Source organism: Lacerta agilis, chromosome 1 (genome assembly GCF_009819535.1).
Source record: "Lacerta agilis isolate rLacAgi1 chromosome 1, rLacAgi1.pri, whole genome shotgun sequence".
In the NCBI taxonomy this organism is placed as follows: Eukaryota; Metazoa; Chordata; class Lepidosauria; order Squamata; family Lacertidae; genus Lacerta; species Lacerta agilis.
Genome location: NC_046312.1, coordinates 47019864 through 47033039, shown reverse-complemented (window position 1 = coordinate 47033039; position 13176 = coordinate 47019864). Strand labels below are relative to the sequence as shown.

Here is a 13176-nt window from a genome sequence, read left to right as displayed (position 1 = left end):
CATATTCTCTGTGTTTGGCCAAAAAAATATCCAGACTATTCCATTAGTTTATGTGTACTACTAGCTCATACTTTTATTTTGTTTGTAAGCTGCTTTGGATACCACGTGAACAGCGGAAAATGCACATGAATATATAAATAAGGCTGAGATCCCATGTATACTTACTTGGGAGTATGCTGCATTTGAACCCTGTGAGAGTGACTTCCAAGTAAATATGTTAGGATTAGGCTGCAAATGCCAACTTTACACAATGGTTTCATGCAAAGAGATGTGCATTGTTGACTGTTCCATAGTTGTAGAGTTCCTGTTTGAAACCTATGCTAAAATATTTGTATTTTGATGCATTTATGAGGGCCAGGATTAAACTTACATTGAATGTGTGTGAATTTGTTTTTATTCTGGTTTGGACTTTCATTTTGAATATTTTACCTTCTATTTTTTGTATTTTATTTATACCTTCTTATTTAAATATGCTGTGGATTCAAATTACTGACGAAGAGCTTAATGTCAAAACAAGTTATATTAAAATGATTTTCAGAAGTTGTACTTTTTGTTTCTTATAATGAATGACTTCTGCACTATTTGGAAGATCTGCTAGTGAAACCTCACTGTTTATCACTATTACACAGATTCATTAAAGAGTTAATTAATCTGTCTAATTTAATATTTTTAAAGTTGCTGTATGAAATGCCACTAAACTTCAAAACAGCACAAGGTCCTTTAGAGTGTATGCATGAAAAACATAGGTGTATGCATGTTTTTGTTTATGGTGAGCAACTGTGGTATGGTTTGTGAATTTGATACTCTTGTCACTTTATTAACACTAATTGCCAAGCTCCCATCATGGCCCTTAACAATGCAACTGCAAAGCCTGTGTACATGCACTGAAAGTGAAAGTGGGTACAGTACTGTCATGTGTTACTGCTGTACAGTATGCATTTAAAGCAATGCAGGTGTGTGAACCTGCAGAGTGATGCAGGGTTATGCAATGCAATGAGTGAATGTGAATGGAATGTGGGAGAATGCATCGCAGTGTGTTTGCATGTGCTATACATCAATAATGAGCAAAATTAAACGACCAAAGCTCTTGTGGTTTGAATTTAGCTGTTCCAAATACCTGAACGCTGTATTTCTCTTCTTCCATTTAACAACCTTTCTACGCCCTGCCATACCAATAAACTCCCATTGGGCATATGGAGCGTGCATACAATACAGAGCAGGAAACGTGGTTGCAATGTGAATGAGTCTCAGAGCGATGTGTTTGGAGGGCGAGAATCTGCCCGTCAAATGCAGCAAGTGCGCGTGCAGTTGCCTGCACGTATGAATGCAGTGCAGTATGTGCCAGTGCAGCGTGATGCAGTCGAGTACGTGTGGATGTAAAAATGGTGACTGATGTTGGTGTGGGTGCAGTGCAGGTACATGCCGGAAAATGCCGGCATGTTCCAACTGCTCCAGGTCCCTGAATATTCCTGCCGTTTCATTAGTACGGAAAAGAAGCAATGGGGATTCTGAAGACAAGCGAGATTCAGGTATTTTCTGCGGCGGGGAAAGAAAAGAAAGGGGGGAAAGCACCCTGTTCGGATTCCCCCAGCACCGGTACACAAGACCTCCCCCAACGCGCCTCGCAGCCCAATCGGATCCGACGGAGGAGGCGGAAAAGAAGCAGAACCGAACGAGCCAAGGCATGGGCCGCTCTCCCGGCACTCGATTGCTGCTGCCTGAGCCCAGCACTTGAGAAGTCCTCCTCCGGCCAAGAACTCGCCCGCGTTCTTTTCGGCTCCTCCCCGCGCCGAGCCTGGTTCGTCCGCTTTCCGCGAGGCTCCTCCCCCTTCCCGCCCCACTCCATGCACTACAGCTTCGCAGACCCGCCCCTTGGGCACCTGGCCCCGCCCCCGCCCCGTCCCTTCTCCTCGCTGGCTCCGCCTCCCGCGCGTTCCCTTCTCCCCTCCTCCTCCCCCTTCCCCGCTCTCGCGCTCCTTCTCCCCCCCCTAATTTCCCCCCCACCCGCCTCCCTGTCAGTGCGGTGGCTGCGCTGGGAAACATGGCGTCGGAGGGGATGATTTTAACGAACCACGACCACCAAATCCGCGTCGGGGTCCTCACAGGTAACGAACCGCGACCGCGAAGCGGGGCAGAGGTGGCTACGGGTCGGGGCTCGCGGTCAGGCCGCTCCACGCTGGGTGTCCCCTCAGCCGCCTCCGTCGTGCCGCCTCCGTCGTGCCGCTGCCAGCTCCATTGCCGCTGCCTCAACAGCCACCACCACCTCCTCCTCCTCCTCTCCCGGCCGTGGCTCCGACGCGGCTGCACCCGGAGCCTGAGCGCCCCTCGCCGGCTCGCGTGTGCTCTCTCTCTCCCTCGCCCCCACCACCCCCGGCTTCCTTCCGAGCTCGGCCTCGGCAGCGTCCCCGGCGTCGCCGGCTGAGGTGGAAGAGAGGGAGGACGGGAAAAGCTGGCTTGGCGGGCGAGCAAGTGAGCGAGAGTAAGGCTGCTGGTGGGATTGGGCGCTGCTGTTGCTGCCGCATGCGGGCGGGAGGCTGTTCAGTGCCGCAGCCTCTAGTTCTCCGCTCCCGCTGGGGACTGGCCCGTAAATAACCCGCGTGGAGGGAGGAAGGCAGGCAGGCGGAAGGGGGGGGGATAAAAAGGGGGAGAGAAGCGGCGGTGCTGGGTTTGCCTCGGGCGCCGAGGGAGATCCAGGTGCTCAGGGAAAGCGGATGCATGGCCAGGAGCGGCATGGTCCCCTTTGCTTCCCACAGGCCCCGGAGGAATCCGAGCTGGGCACCCCTCTCCGCTTTCCCTGCGGGAGAGTATCGCCTTGAGCTTGGGCCGAGGTGGCTTTCCTTTGCAATTTTTTCGTTTCTTCACACTGGGTCCTTTTCATTCCGGAGGAGGCTCAATCTCTCTCTCTCTCGCTGTGTGTGTGTCTGTGTGTATTTGGAGGCGCGGGGGGGGAGGGGTTTGCTAATGGGTGCAGGGCTGTTTCCAAACGCTGGATGCCACCCCCACGAGTAACATGCCCTTGGTTACCCCCCTCCCCTAGTGGGACCGATCTTCCCCGCTGCGCTCCCCAAAGGGAGAAGGAGCAGCCGGCGCCTCGTAACCAACCGCCTCCACCTCTCGTCCGCTCGAGCGGGCAAGTGAGCAGCGAAGGAAGCAGCCAGGGACCCACTACCGACGCCTCCACACTTTCTCTGGATGGCACGGCAGAAGGGATTGGGCCCAGCCTTGCCACCCAGAGGGCGACTCTGTGAGCTGGGTGGCTGCTGTTGGCTCTCCTAAGCAGGTGGACAGAAGCAAAGGAGGCTGCAAGGAGCAGCTGCTTCTACCTCTGTTCTCTTTCTCTGATAGTGTGGTGGATTGAATTGGTTCCATTGTACTGGCCAGAGGGAGCGGGGAAGAGTTGGGTGGCATTGACCGCTTGTTGCCCTGGTTACTTAAGTGCACAGGTGACCAAGCAACAGAGGTGGCAGGTCGTGTGTTGATTGGAATTGAACCAGTAGGCCCAATCCTCCCAGTTGTGCCAACTAGAGGAAAGGAGTGAGTGAGTGGGGCAGTGACTCTTCCTTGCCACTGCCACTTGCTCACCAGCCTACCCAAGAAGAAGCAACTGCCACTTGTTTCCAGGCTCTCTCTGAGCAGCAGTGTTGGGCCCAATTCTCACCATCTCCTGGAGAGAGGTTGGTTAAGTGTTCCCCTTGCTGCCTGCTTTGGGCCCCATTGGAAGGAGGTGGCCTGCACACAGAAGCAGGGGACCAATACATCTTGTGTGGTTGTGGCATTCAGAAGCAGATAAATACTTAGGGTTGGTGTCAGTGAGTGTGCCTAAGGGGCTGGGTTTTTGGCAGTTGCCCAATGGGGCTGACCTCCAATACCAGCCTTCTGTTCACTTGGGAATTTTCTTCCAAAGCATAGCTCTCTAGTGAGTATGTAGTGTGGAGCTTTGATTCCTCCGTTCCCATCTCTCTCTCTCTCTCTCTCTCTCTGGTGATATGGCTGCCTAGATGTCTGTCTCATATAGTTGAAGACAAAGCTAGAGGGTTTGAATGATCTATGAGATTAAATTGGAAGTGTTTGTGATGATCAGTAGGAGGGGGAGGCAGGCCAGTGGGAGTTGGAAAACCCTAGAGATTTTTCTTGCACATAATTTCATATTCCTTTTAATTGAGACTGGGTGAGAGCCACTCTCTGTCCCCTGAAGGAATCTTAAGTTGAGTTAATGTGAGAAGATAAAACAGCTGAATGAGAAATAGAACAGCAAACTATTATTTATTTTTTTGCCTTGTGGTATTAAATAAAAATGCATCTCTTCTTTAAAAAAAAGGTTCTGTATTCATGTACTGCGTACTTGGCTGCCCCAGATTTTGCGGGAGCCTATGGCCTGCCTATGAATAGCAACTTGGAACCTTCCTGAGTGTGAATGTGACTGGGAAATCCCAGTCTGATGATGCGCTGTTCTCTTCTCTTGGTACTGAAACTGCCAGCCTCTGATTTTCATCTTCAGTAGCTGCCAATAGAATGTAGTTGTTAGGCTTGAAATTATTTTCCTTTCCTTCTGTCAAGCCTTTCCTGCAATAATATTGTGGCAGAGTATAAAGTTCTAGAAGCCGCTGCTGTAAGAAAAAAACATAAATCTTAATGATGCTTCGGCATTGTAGACAACTGGATAGTTAAATATGGCAGATGTGGTTTGGCAAGGTATGAAATTCAAACTGCTGGAATTGTTTTGTCTTCCTATTTGCATATTTTCCTTATCTATACTCTCAGAGGCAGGGGTTCTTACAGAAGTCACATAAATGTCTAGGGGGAAGTATATGCAAATACGTTTTGAATTTTGTTTTGTGGGGCCAGGTTTACTTTATTAAATGGTAGTTCTGACCGTCTTTATGTTGCATTTGGGAATAAAGCAAACCCAATTGTTTGAATTTATCATTTTAAAGAATAATTATAAAAACAAACGAGGGTTGTACAGGATATGTGCTTCTTGAAAAGTAATCTGTCTTAGTGTAATGAGTTTCTTGCAGGTGTTGCAAAAAGTGCTGTTTCAAGTAATAGGGAAATTTCTTTATTTGTCTGGTTGGTGTAATTCCTATTCTACAGAAAGATGTGAAGCTGATTCAAAAGACATATTATTTTAACCTGAATATTTTCTGTGTCTTTTAAGTTTTGCCTCCTGTAATTTAATAATTACAGTTTGATGGGTGTTTATCAGAATTGCAAATGGAATCTGTAGGTATTATCCAAGTAATTTATGATGAGATCCAATTTTAATTCCTCTGGATTTGGTATAATCATCGCTACTGTGTTTCTTATGTAGCATTTTAGAAATCATGGGAAGTTAGTTTATTGGTTTAGTATGAGCTCTTTATCTTTCAGTTGTTTCATATTCATAAAGTTTTATAAAAGTGTCTATAACCATCAATATTTTAATGTACTATAAGTGTTGCATTGATTGGTTAGGCAAATGCTAAATGTACTGATAGGTTTTTCATAGCAATTATATTGAAGTATGTTATTATTCTTTCCTTTCATTGAGAGACAGATACAATAGTTCTATAGTGAATAGTATAAAGGTATCCTGTATGTTTAAGAGCTTTGTCTACGAAACTCTACCTGTTTTATATGTGATCTCTGATAGCATTGTTTGTCAAGACATTTAAAAATACAATTGAAAATATAATTTGATATAAAAGTTAAGTCCTTACCTTTTTGGATACTCCCACAATTCAATTCAAATTTTAAAAAATGTCTTGGTGCTTTCTGAAAGTTGTCAGGTTAGAGCTAAATTGCTCAATTTCTTGGGGAAGTAAGTTAATCAACTGTAGAGCAACCAATAGGAATGTTCTGTAGATTAGTGCAGTATATCGCTATTATCATGGTTGAGGGTGTTTGGTTAACTTTAGACACTGCAACATACCAGGTGGTCTCCTGGCTATGTTAAGCCCTGTTCAGAATGTGTTCAGGGACCTAGAAAAATATTCCAACTTATTTAGCACAAATCCACCCCCACCCCCCCACCCCGGCCTGTCGTAATTCCTTGAAGTTTGCAGTCCTGTGCCCATTTTACCTGGAAACAAGCCCCATTAAACTTGGTGGGACTTGCTTCTGAGTAGATGTATAGAATTTCATTGTAAGAGCCTTCAAGCAAGTGGTTATTTATGAATGTTTCATGGGTATACAAATAATTACTGGAACATGTAGTATTACTTGACCAGTGCTGCTATAATATAGAATGTGGTTGGAATGTAGGCTAATATATGTCTTGTGATAGTTTGGTATTTAGAAATACATGGTTATAATTTATTGTTATGTTCACTTTTGAACTATGGTTAAAAAGTAAATAATGTTACTAACATCTATGCTCTTTTTTGTGAGTGTTGATCAGTTTGAACTTTTTGGCATAGCTGATCTCAGTGCAGTGGCTGCAGAAGTGTAGTCTGGAAATAAGAGTTAATAGCTAGAACCATTGAGTTATGGATTTGCTACAATAGTGAAATAAGGCTTAAGATATTCCGCATCACCAAGGAGCTCTGAGTACTACATGCAGTCCATCCTGAAATTATTGAGTTAGTAAACTTACAGCCTGGTCTTAAGCAGGATTTTGGAAGTAAGTTCCATTGATACCATGGAACTTGTTTCCTGATATATATGAATATGGTTCAGGTTCTGACTGGTCATCTACCATGTAATCGGAAAACAATCATAATGTTGCAAAAATCACCAATTTCTCTTGGTTTCAAATAAGAGAACGTTTCAGTTGCTGTTTAAAAAAACAAAAACCTACTGTATGCACTTGCTTTAAGCGTCCATCGGCCAGGAATGATTTCAATTAAAACCACACTATGTGTTTTCCACCAGAACACTCTTACTTAATTTTTTCCCTATCCAGGAATCATAGGCATAGTTCTGGTGTAATCTAGGACATGCTGATGTTAATTTTATCAACCCCTTGGTGGAAGGTAAGTAGTTAGGACTTCCATACTCAGTGCAAGTGCAGCAACCCTATTTCATGGGCACAGGGAGAATAAATGGCATGTTTACTTTGCCAGTGTGTTCTTTCAAGTCAAATCCATACTCCAATAGTACAGTGGTACCTCAGGTTAAGAACTTAATTTGTTCTGGAGGTCCGTTCTTAACCTGAAACTGTTCTTAATCTGAGGTACCACTTTAGCTAATGGGGCCTCCCGCTGCTGCTGCGCCTCTGCCGCACGATTTCTGTTCTCATTCTGAAGTACTATTTCTTGGTTAGCAGTGTCTGTAACCTGAAGCATCTATAACCTGAAGCATCTGTAACCTGAGGTACCACTGTATGTGGTTTTTGTTCTTTGAAAAGATAATGTAATGGCAAAGTTTTCTAAGCCCGGGGTTCCCAGACTTTTTACTCCACAGCCCACTTGAAAGGGCTGAAAATTGCAGAAGCCTATCACTCACAAAACAGGGGCACACAGCCTGTCAATAACGATGGCAGATAGGGGAAGTATTTGACATCATCAGTTGGCAATTGCTGACATAATTTTTTATTAATATCAAGTCAATAGGAGGGGGTGGGGCAGGCAAGTGAGGAAGCACTTGGCAGACGGTAGCATTGAGGCCCAGCTGAAAATTACGGTACTCAGAACCCAGGCTCCCAGCTCACTGTCTGAGAAATACTGGTCTAAGGTATGACCACCTTGCTCACCCAGTATTTATTAAAGGGGGGAAATTGCAATAGGAGTTGGGAGTTCAGCAACATCAGGAAGATCATAGCTTCCCATGCTTTTAGTTCATGCACTGCTTGTGGTCTTCACAGAGGCACCTGGTTTCCCATTGTGGCAGACAGGATGTTGGACTTTATGGACTTTTGGACTGAGCCAGCAGGGCATTCCTATGTGTGTCTTGTTTACAGCCTTCCATAGTCACAATTTGGAAAGCCATTTTAGGTGCACCCAAGGGCCTGAGTATTCTGAATGGAACTTCTGACATCTTTCTTATTTCTTTTTTTTTTTTAAAGAAACAGTTTTGTGATTCAGGATGCAAAAGCCCTGCTTGGTATACTGAGTCAGCTGGGGTGCTGTTTGGTACTTTTCATATTTTTGAAGATGTGAAGCTGGTAACTTCTATTTCACCCTAGATTCAATATAGTGTACTATTGGCAGTCCTCTTCACAGCAGTGACTATAGTTGTAAACTTATAAACAGATGCATTTGCACATTAAACACATACGCACACATATTGATTACACATTCAAGTATGCATCCAATCGTCATTTAATTACATCTTATTCTTAACACTCTATCTTATCTTGACACGGGAATGTAAATAGTATGCTTGACATTTAGTTCTAATCTAGTTGTCTAGGGTTTCTATTGGACAGAGTACAAGGTGTAAGATTGGAATGTACAAGTAAACAGGTATAATTTCATCATTTCATTATTTCTAGATGTTTGGTGCCATATACTGTCTAACTTGCTAAGCAACTCCCTGTAATGTTTTAACCCTAGAATATATGTAGTTCTTTTTCATGTATACTGGAGTAGAAGATAACATTTAGAGCATCTTAATGCTATTATAATATGTGTCCTAAAGTTTCAGGAATCTGAAGGTATAGTTTAACTATGCCCTTCATTCCTGAGATTGGGTAATTTTTCTTCCCTCCCAAAAGTAGTGGGGAAGTGGCAAAATCACATAAATGGGGTTTCCATATGAGCAGTCAGTCAAGTGGGAACCATGACTCATGCTAAGTAAGCCTTTCCAGACCTGGTGAACTGCAACTCTGATTATCCCAAATTGTTAGCTATGCTGACTGGGACTAATGGGAATTGCAAAATAGCTCAAGGGTACTAGGCTGTTTGTTAAATCATATTCTCTCTCTCTCTCTCTCTCTCTATATATATATATCATGGGGTGTGGATGGCGCTGTGGTCTAAACTACTGAGTCTCTTTGGCTTGCTGATTGGAAGGTCAGCGGTTCAAATCTCTGTGACAAAGCAGTTCAAACCTAGCAGTTCAAACCTAGCAGTTCAAAAGCACACAAAAGTAGATAAATAGGTACCGCTGTGGCGAGAAGGTAAACAGTGTTTATGTGCACTCTGGCTTCTGCCACGGTGTTCGTTGTGCCAGAAGTAGTTTAGTCAAGTATTTCTTTGAGATTTTAGTCCTTTAAATTACCTTTGTTTTGGCAATTCACATTGTTGCTTTGCCTCTTACCCCCATCCCAAAATGAGATCACTGTCTGAACCCAAAGTGAGATCGCTGGCTGCTGCCTTCCATGTGCCACTTTGCCTTCCCTCCCAACCCCAAACATGTAAGTTCAAAGCTAGCACAATACCTTGCATAAAACACACAACACACACACACACACCAGTATTTGTAAATACTAATTTTTGCCACTATTGCAGGGGTTGAGCACCATTTGTGTTTGTGGTGTTCAATTACGAATTGCTATTAAAAATGTGTTATTAACAGTGTGTCACAGATGTGAACTATGCATTAGTTCATGTGTTTAAAAAAAAAATCAAATGTGCAACTGAAAAAAGCGACTAAACATTCTGTTGTGGTGCCCACAACCTATGTTTCAGGAGCCATCTTGTGAATAGCTTATATATCTGCATTTCTAATATAGCAATGGAAGAGTCTGCCTTCATGGGTGAAGTCAAACCATTGCAGAGTTTCAGCGCCAGCTGTGGCTCCATGTACAGGAGAGGTGTTTTGTTGCAGCTGGGGCAGATGAAGACATCAGGTACGGCAGATGAAAGCATCGGGTAGTGCTGATGCAGGTGTACTGTGGCATTTCTTCTTTCTGTGCTCTTCCCAGCGGTCATTCCTCCTCTGGTCACTGTGGGGATACAAAACCTGATTGACTGTCTCTAGGTATTGTGGTCATTTGCAAGGGATTCCAAACTGCAGGGTTAATGTTGCCAGCCTTCATGTTGCGTTTACAGACATCTTTGTAATACAGAGTTTGTTAGCCAGTGGGCCTGGTGCCTGAAGCCAGCTCTCAATAGAGCACATCCTTGGGGATCCTGCCATCTTCCATTCTGTTGACATGACCAAGCCAGCATAGATGTTGCTGAGACAGGACTGTGAATATGCAGGGGATGTTGGCTTGGGAGGGCACATCTTTGTTCAAGACTCTGTCCTGCCATGTGATGCCCAAAATGCATGTGGAAGGCGTTGAGGCAGGTTTAATGTCTCACTACCATAAAGCAGCATGGTCAACAAGCAAGTCTGCTAGACCTTCTTCTTGGTATTGGTCGTTAGCATCACATTCTCTCATACCTTTTTCTGGAAAGGTGAGTCATTGCCATAGCTGGCTTTGCCAGTATGCTTGTCCAGTTCAGCATTGAGAGGTTGCTAGTTATTGTGGAGCCAAGATAGACAAAATTGCCTACCACCTTAGGCATGTGGTCAGCGCTGCTGATGCGTGGAATGCAGAAAACATCCTGTCCCAGGATGTTGGTATCTGTCAGGATGATAGTAAGGTTTGGGCAGAATGGTTGATGAAACTGTAGAGTTTCCTTAGAGTGTGCTGTCAAGGCTGCATCATCTGCAAACAACATCTCTCTGATAAGGACCCACTATACTTTTTAAAGATAGATAGATAGATAGATAGATAAATAAATAAATACTGTATAGAGCCTATAATATAGATGCGTGGAAACAAACTGTATTATTTGAAAGTGTTTTACAAAAATGGATGACCACTTACCTTCGAGGAAATGCAAATTCAGTTGTGAAATTGAAATACCATAGGTTACCAATTAAGGTGCTTTTAAACAAATTTCCAGGTTAAAAACAAAGTCATGAAACAATTAACAACATATAATAAAATAATAGTCAAATGAAATATAACGGCAAATGGATCAATATCATATTTGTATAAATCTGTTATTGAGGTTCAGTTTTGCCCTCAGTAAAATTTGAGAAGGTGGTGGGAACTGAAATTGGAATTTAGAAATTGAAGAGGAGACATGGAACAGTCTGTGGATAAAAGTGTCATACAAATCCATATTGGCAACAACAAGAGAAAGAGCCCTTAAAATTGTACATGGCTGGTACTTAACACCTTGATGCCTAGCTAATATAAAACTGGACAGTGTAGTGTAGTGGTTAAGAGTGGTAGACTTGTAATCTGGTGAACCGGGTTCGCGTCTCCACTCCTCCACATGCAGCTGCTGGATGACCTTGGGCTAGTCACTCTTCTTTGAAGTCTCTCAGCCCCACTCACCTCACAGACTGTTTGTTGTGGGGGAGGAAAGGAAAGGAGAATGTTAGCCGCTTTGAGACTCCTTCGGGTAGTGATAAAGCGGGATATCAAATCCAAAAAAGTCAAAATCCAAACTCCCATGTGTTGGAGAGGAAGTCTCACTATAAGGACATATCAGCATATGTGGTGGGAGTGTCCAAAAATAGAAAGGTTTTGGAAAAAACGTATTTACTGAAATATCTTTAAGTACAAGGCAAACAGTTCCCATGACTCCAGGACTATCTCTGCTTAATTTGTATAGTCATGATAAGTTTCAAATTGGAAATAAATAACTCATAACACATCTGTTAATTGCTACAAGAACAACCATTGTCAAGACATGGAAATCATTACAATTTTTGACTATGGAGCAATGGTATAATGCAATTTGACAAACAGCATTATTGGAAAAACTGACACAAAAAGTAAAAGTAGGAAGAGGCCAATGGAAACATAACAATTTTTATGTAGTTTGGTGTGATTTTATTGATTACATGAATAATGAGGCATATGGCAGAACAGTACCCATAGTTTACAGCACATGCATGAATTATCTAGGTTAATTTTCCTTATTCTCCCTTACACCTTTAAATTAAAATTGTTATTGATAGAAAATACCTTTTACTAATGGTTACAATCTAAGCATACACATTGGTATACATAATTTCATAACTGTAATAATTAAGATTATATATATATAATTTAATGAAAACTTTGTTAATATAGTCAGAAATGTTTATCTGAACATACACTTTTATTTTCATTCTCATTTTATGTAACTGTTTAATGCCGTATGTCTAAATGTAATAAATAAAATTAACAACAACAACAACAACAAGTGTCCTGGAGACATCCAAGGTCAGGCCACTGGTACCTGCTGGACCTAATTATCACCAGGTCATCAATACTGAACTGTGCTTGTGTCACACAGAGCTATCACAATGCTAACTGCAACACCGATCACTCTCTGGTGGTGAGCAAGATCCTTCTGCAGCCAAAGAGGACTGACCAATAACACAATTTGTGTGGCCATGAATTAACACTGCCAGAACAGCAGTACCTGAACTATGGGATTGCTTCTCTGATTCCATCGAACAATCTCTGTTGAGAGACAGTGTCGAAAAAAGGAGGAACTACATCAAAGGCAACCTACAATATAGCTATGTCCTCCTTTGGCAAAAGATAGAAGCAGATCCCTGACTGGTTTCAGGATGGCATTGAGGACATGGAGCTTGTTATTGCTGCAGAGCACGAGGCTCTTGCAAACTTCAAGTGTGCGCCCTGCAAGAATACACTTGCTGCACTGAGAAAAGCAAGGAGAGATGCCCAGTGGATTGCCAGATGATGTGCCGGTTACTCCTGGCTAAGGCTGTGTCAGAGCATTCAACTCACTGCTGACAGCAGCAACATTCGCAAAATGTCTGAAGGCATGAAGAAAGCCTTTAGACCAACAGTCAGGGAAACTACACTGCCGAAAACCTTCCCTTAGTATTGAATATTTGATGTGCAAAATCATAAATCAAGAAATATTTTTTAAAACAGAAACTGAAGGCTGGAAAATGGGAGATTATAGTTATAGTAATGTGGTGGAGAAGATACTAAAAAACAAAAAATATTGGAAAATGTTTAGAGGTGAGTAGCAGGAAGTTTCCCACTTCCAAAAGAAACAGAAGGATTGTTGTGATTGGGTATGTACTTTGATAGGGATTCGTTTGCTGACCTGCTTTAGTACAGTATCCTGAGGCCTGCACTGTTTGCCTTGAGTGTGCATTAAAGTCATTCTTGAAAGGGTGCCAAAGCTTATTAAAACAACTGGCAGTCAGCCCATGTTGCTTATCCAGGTGGGCACTAGTGTGGTGTAATGAAGAATGCTGAAAGGATCAAAACAATAACACATTGGTAGTCAGGTTGAAGCAGGAGGGTGGCACTGTGGGGTTTTAATCAATACTCCTGGTAAA

The 13176-nt window shown here is 43.1% G+C and overlaps 1 protein-coding gene across 22 annotated transcripts in view; it reads left to right on the top strand.

The window, feature by feature from the left end:
- Nucleotides 1–1947: 1947 nt before the first annotated feature.
- The window catches only part of GPHN (gephyrin), a 235191-nt gene continuing 223962 nt past the window's right edge, over nucleotides 1948–13176 (top strand). For 7 of the 22 annotated variants that reach the window (XM_033147695.1, XM_033147633.1, XM_033147684.1 and 4 more), the window contains exon 1: nucleotides 1949–2105. In XM_033147695.1, coding sequence (XP_033003586.1) covers nucleotides 2042–2105 — 64 coding nt within the window. In that variant the 5' untranslated portion in view covers nucleotides 1949–2041. Of the gene's footprint in view, nucleotides 2106–13176 lie in introns of all 22 variants that reach the window. The other 15 variants (XM_033147749.1, XM_033147759.1, XM_033147729.1 and 12 more) reach the window with 5 other exon arrangements.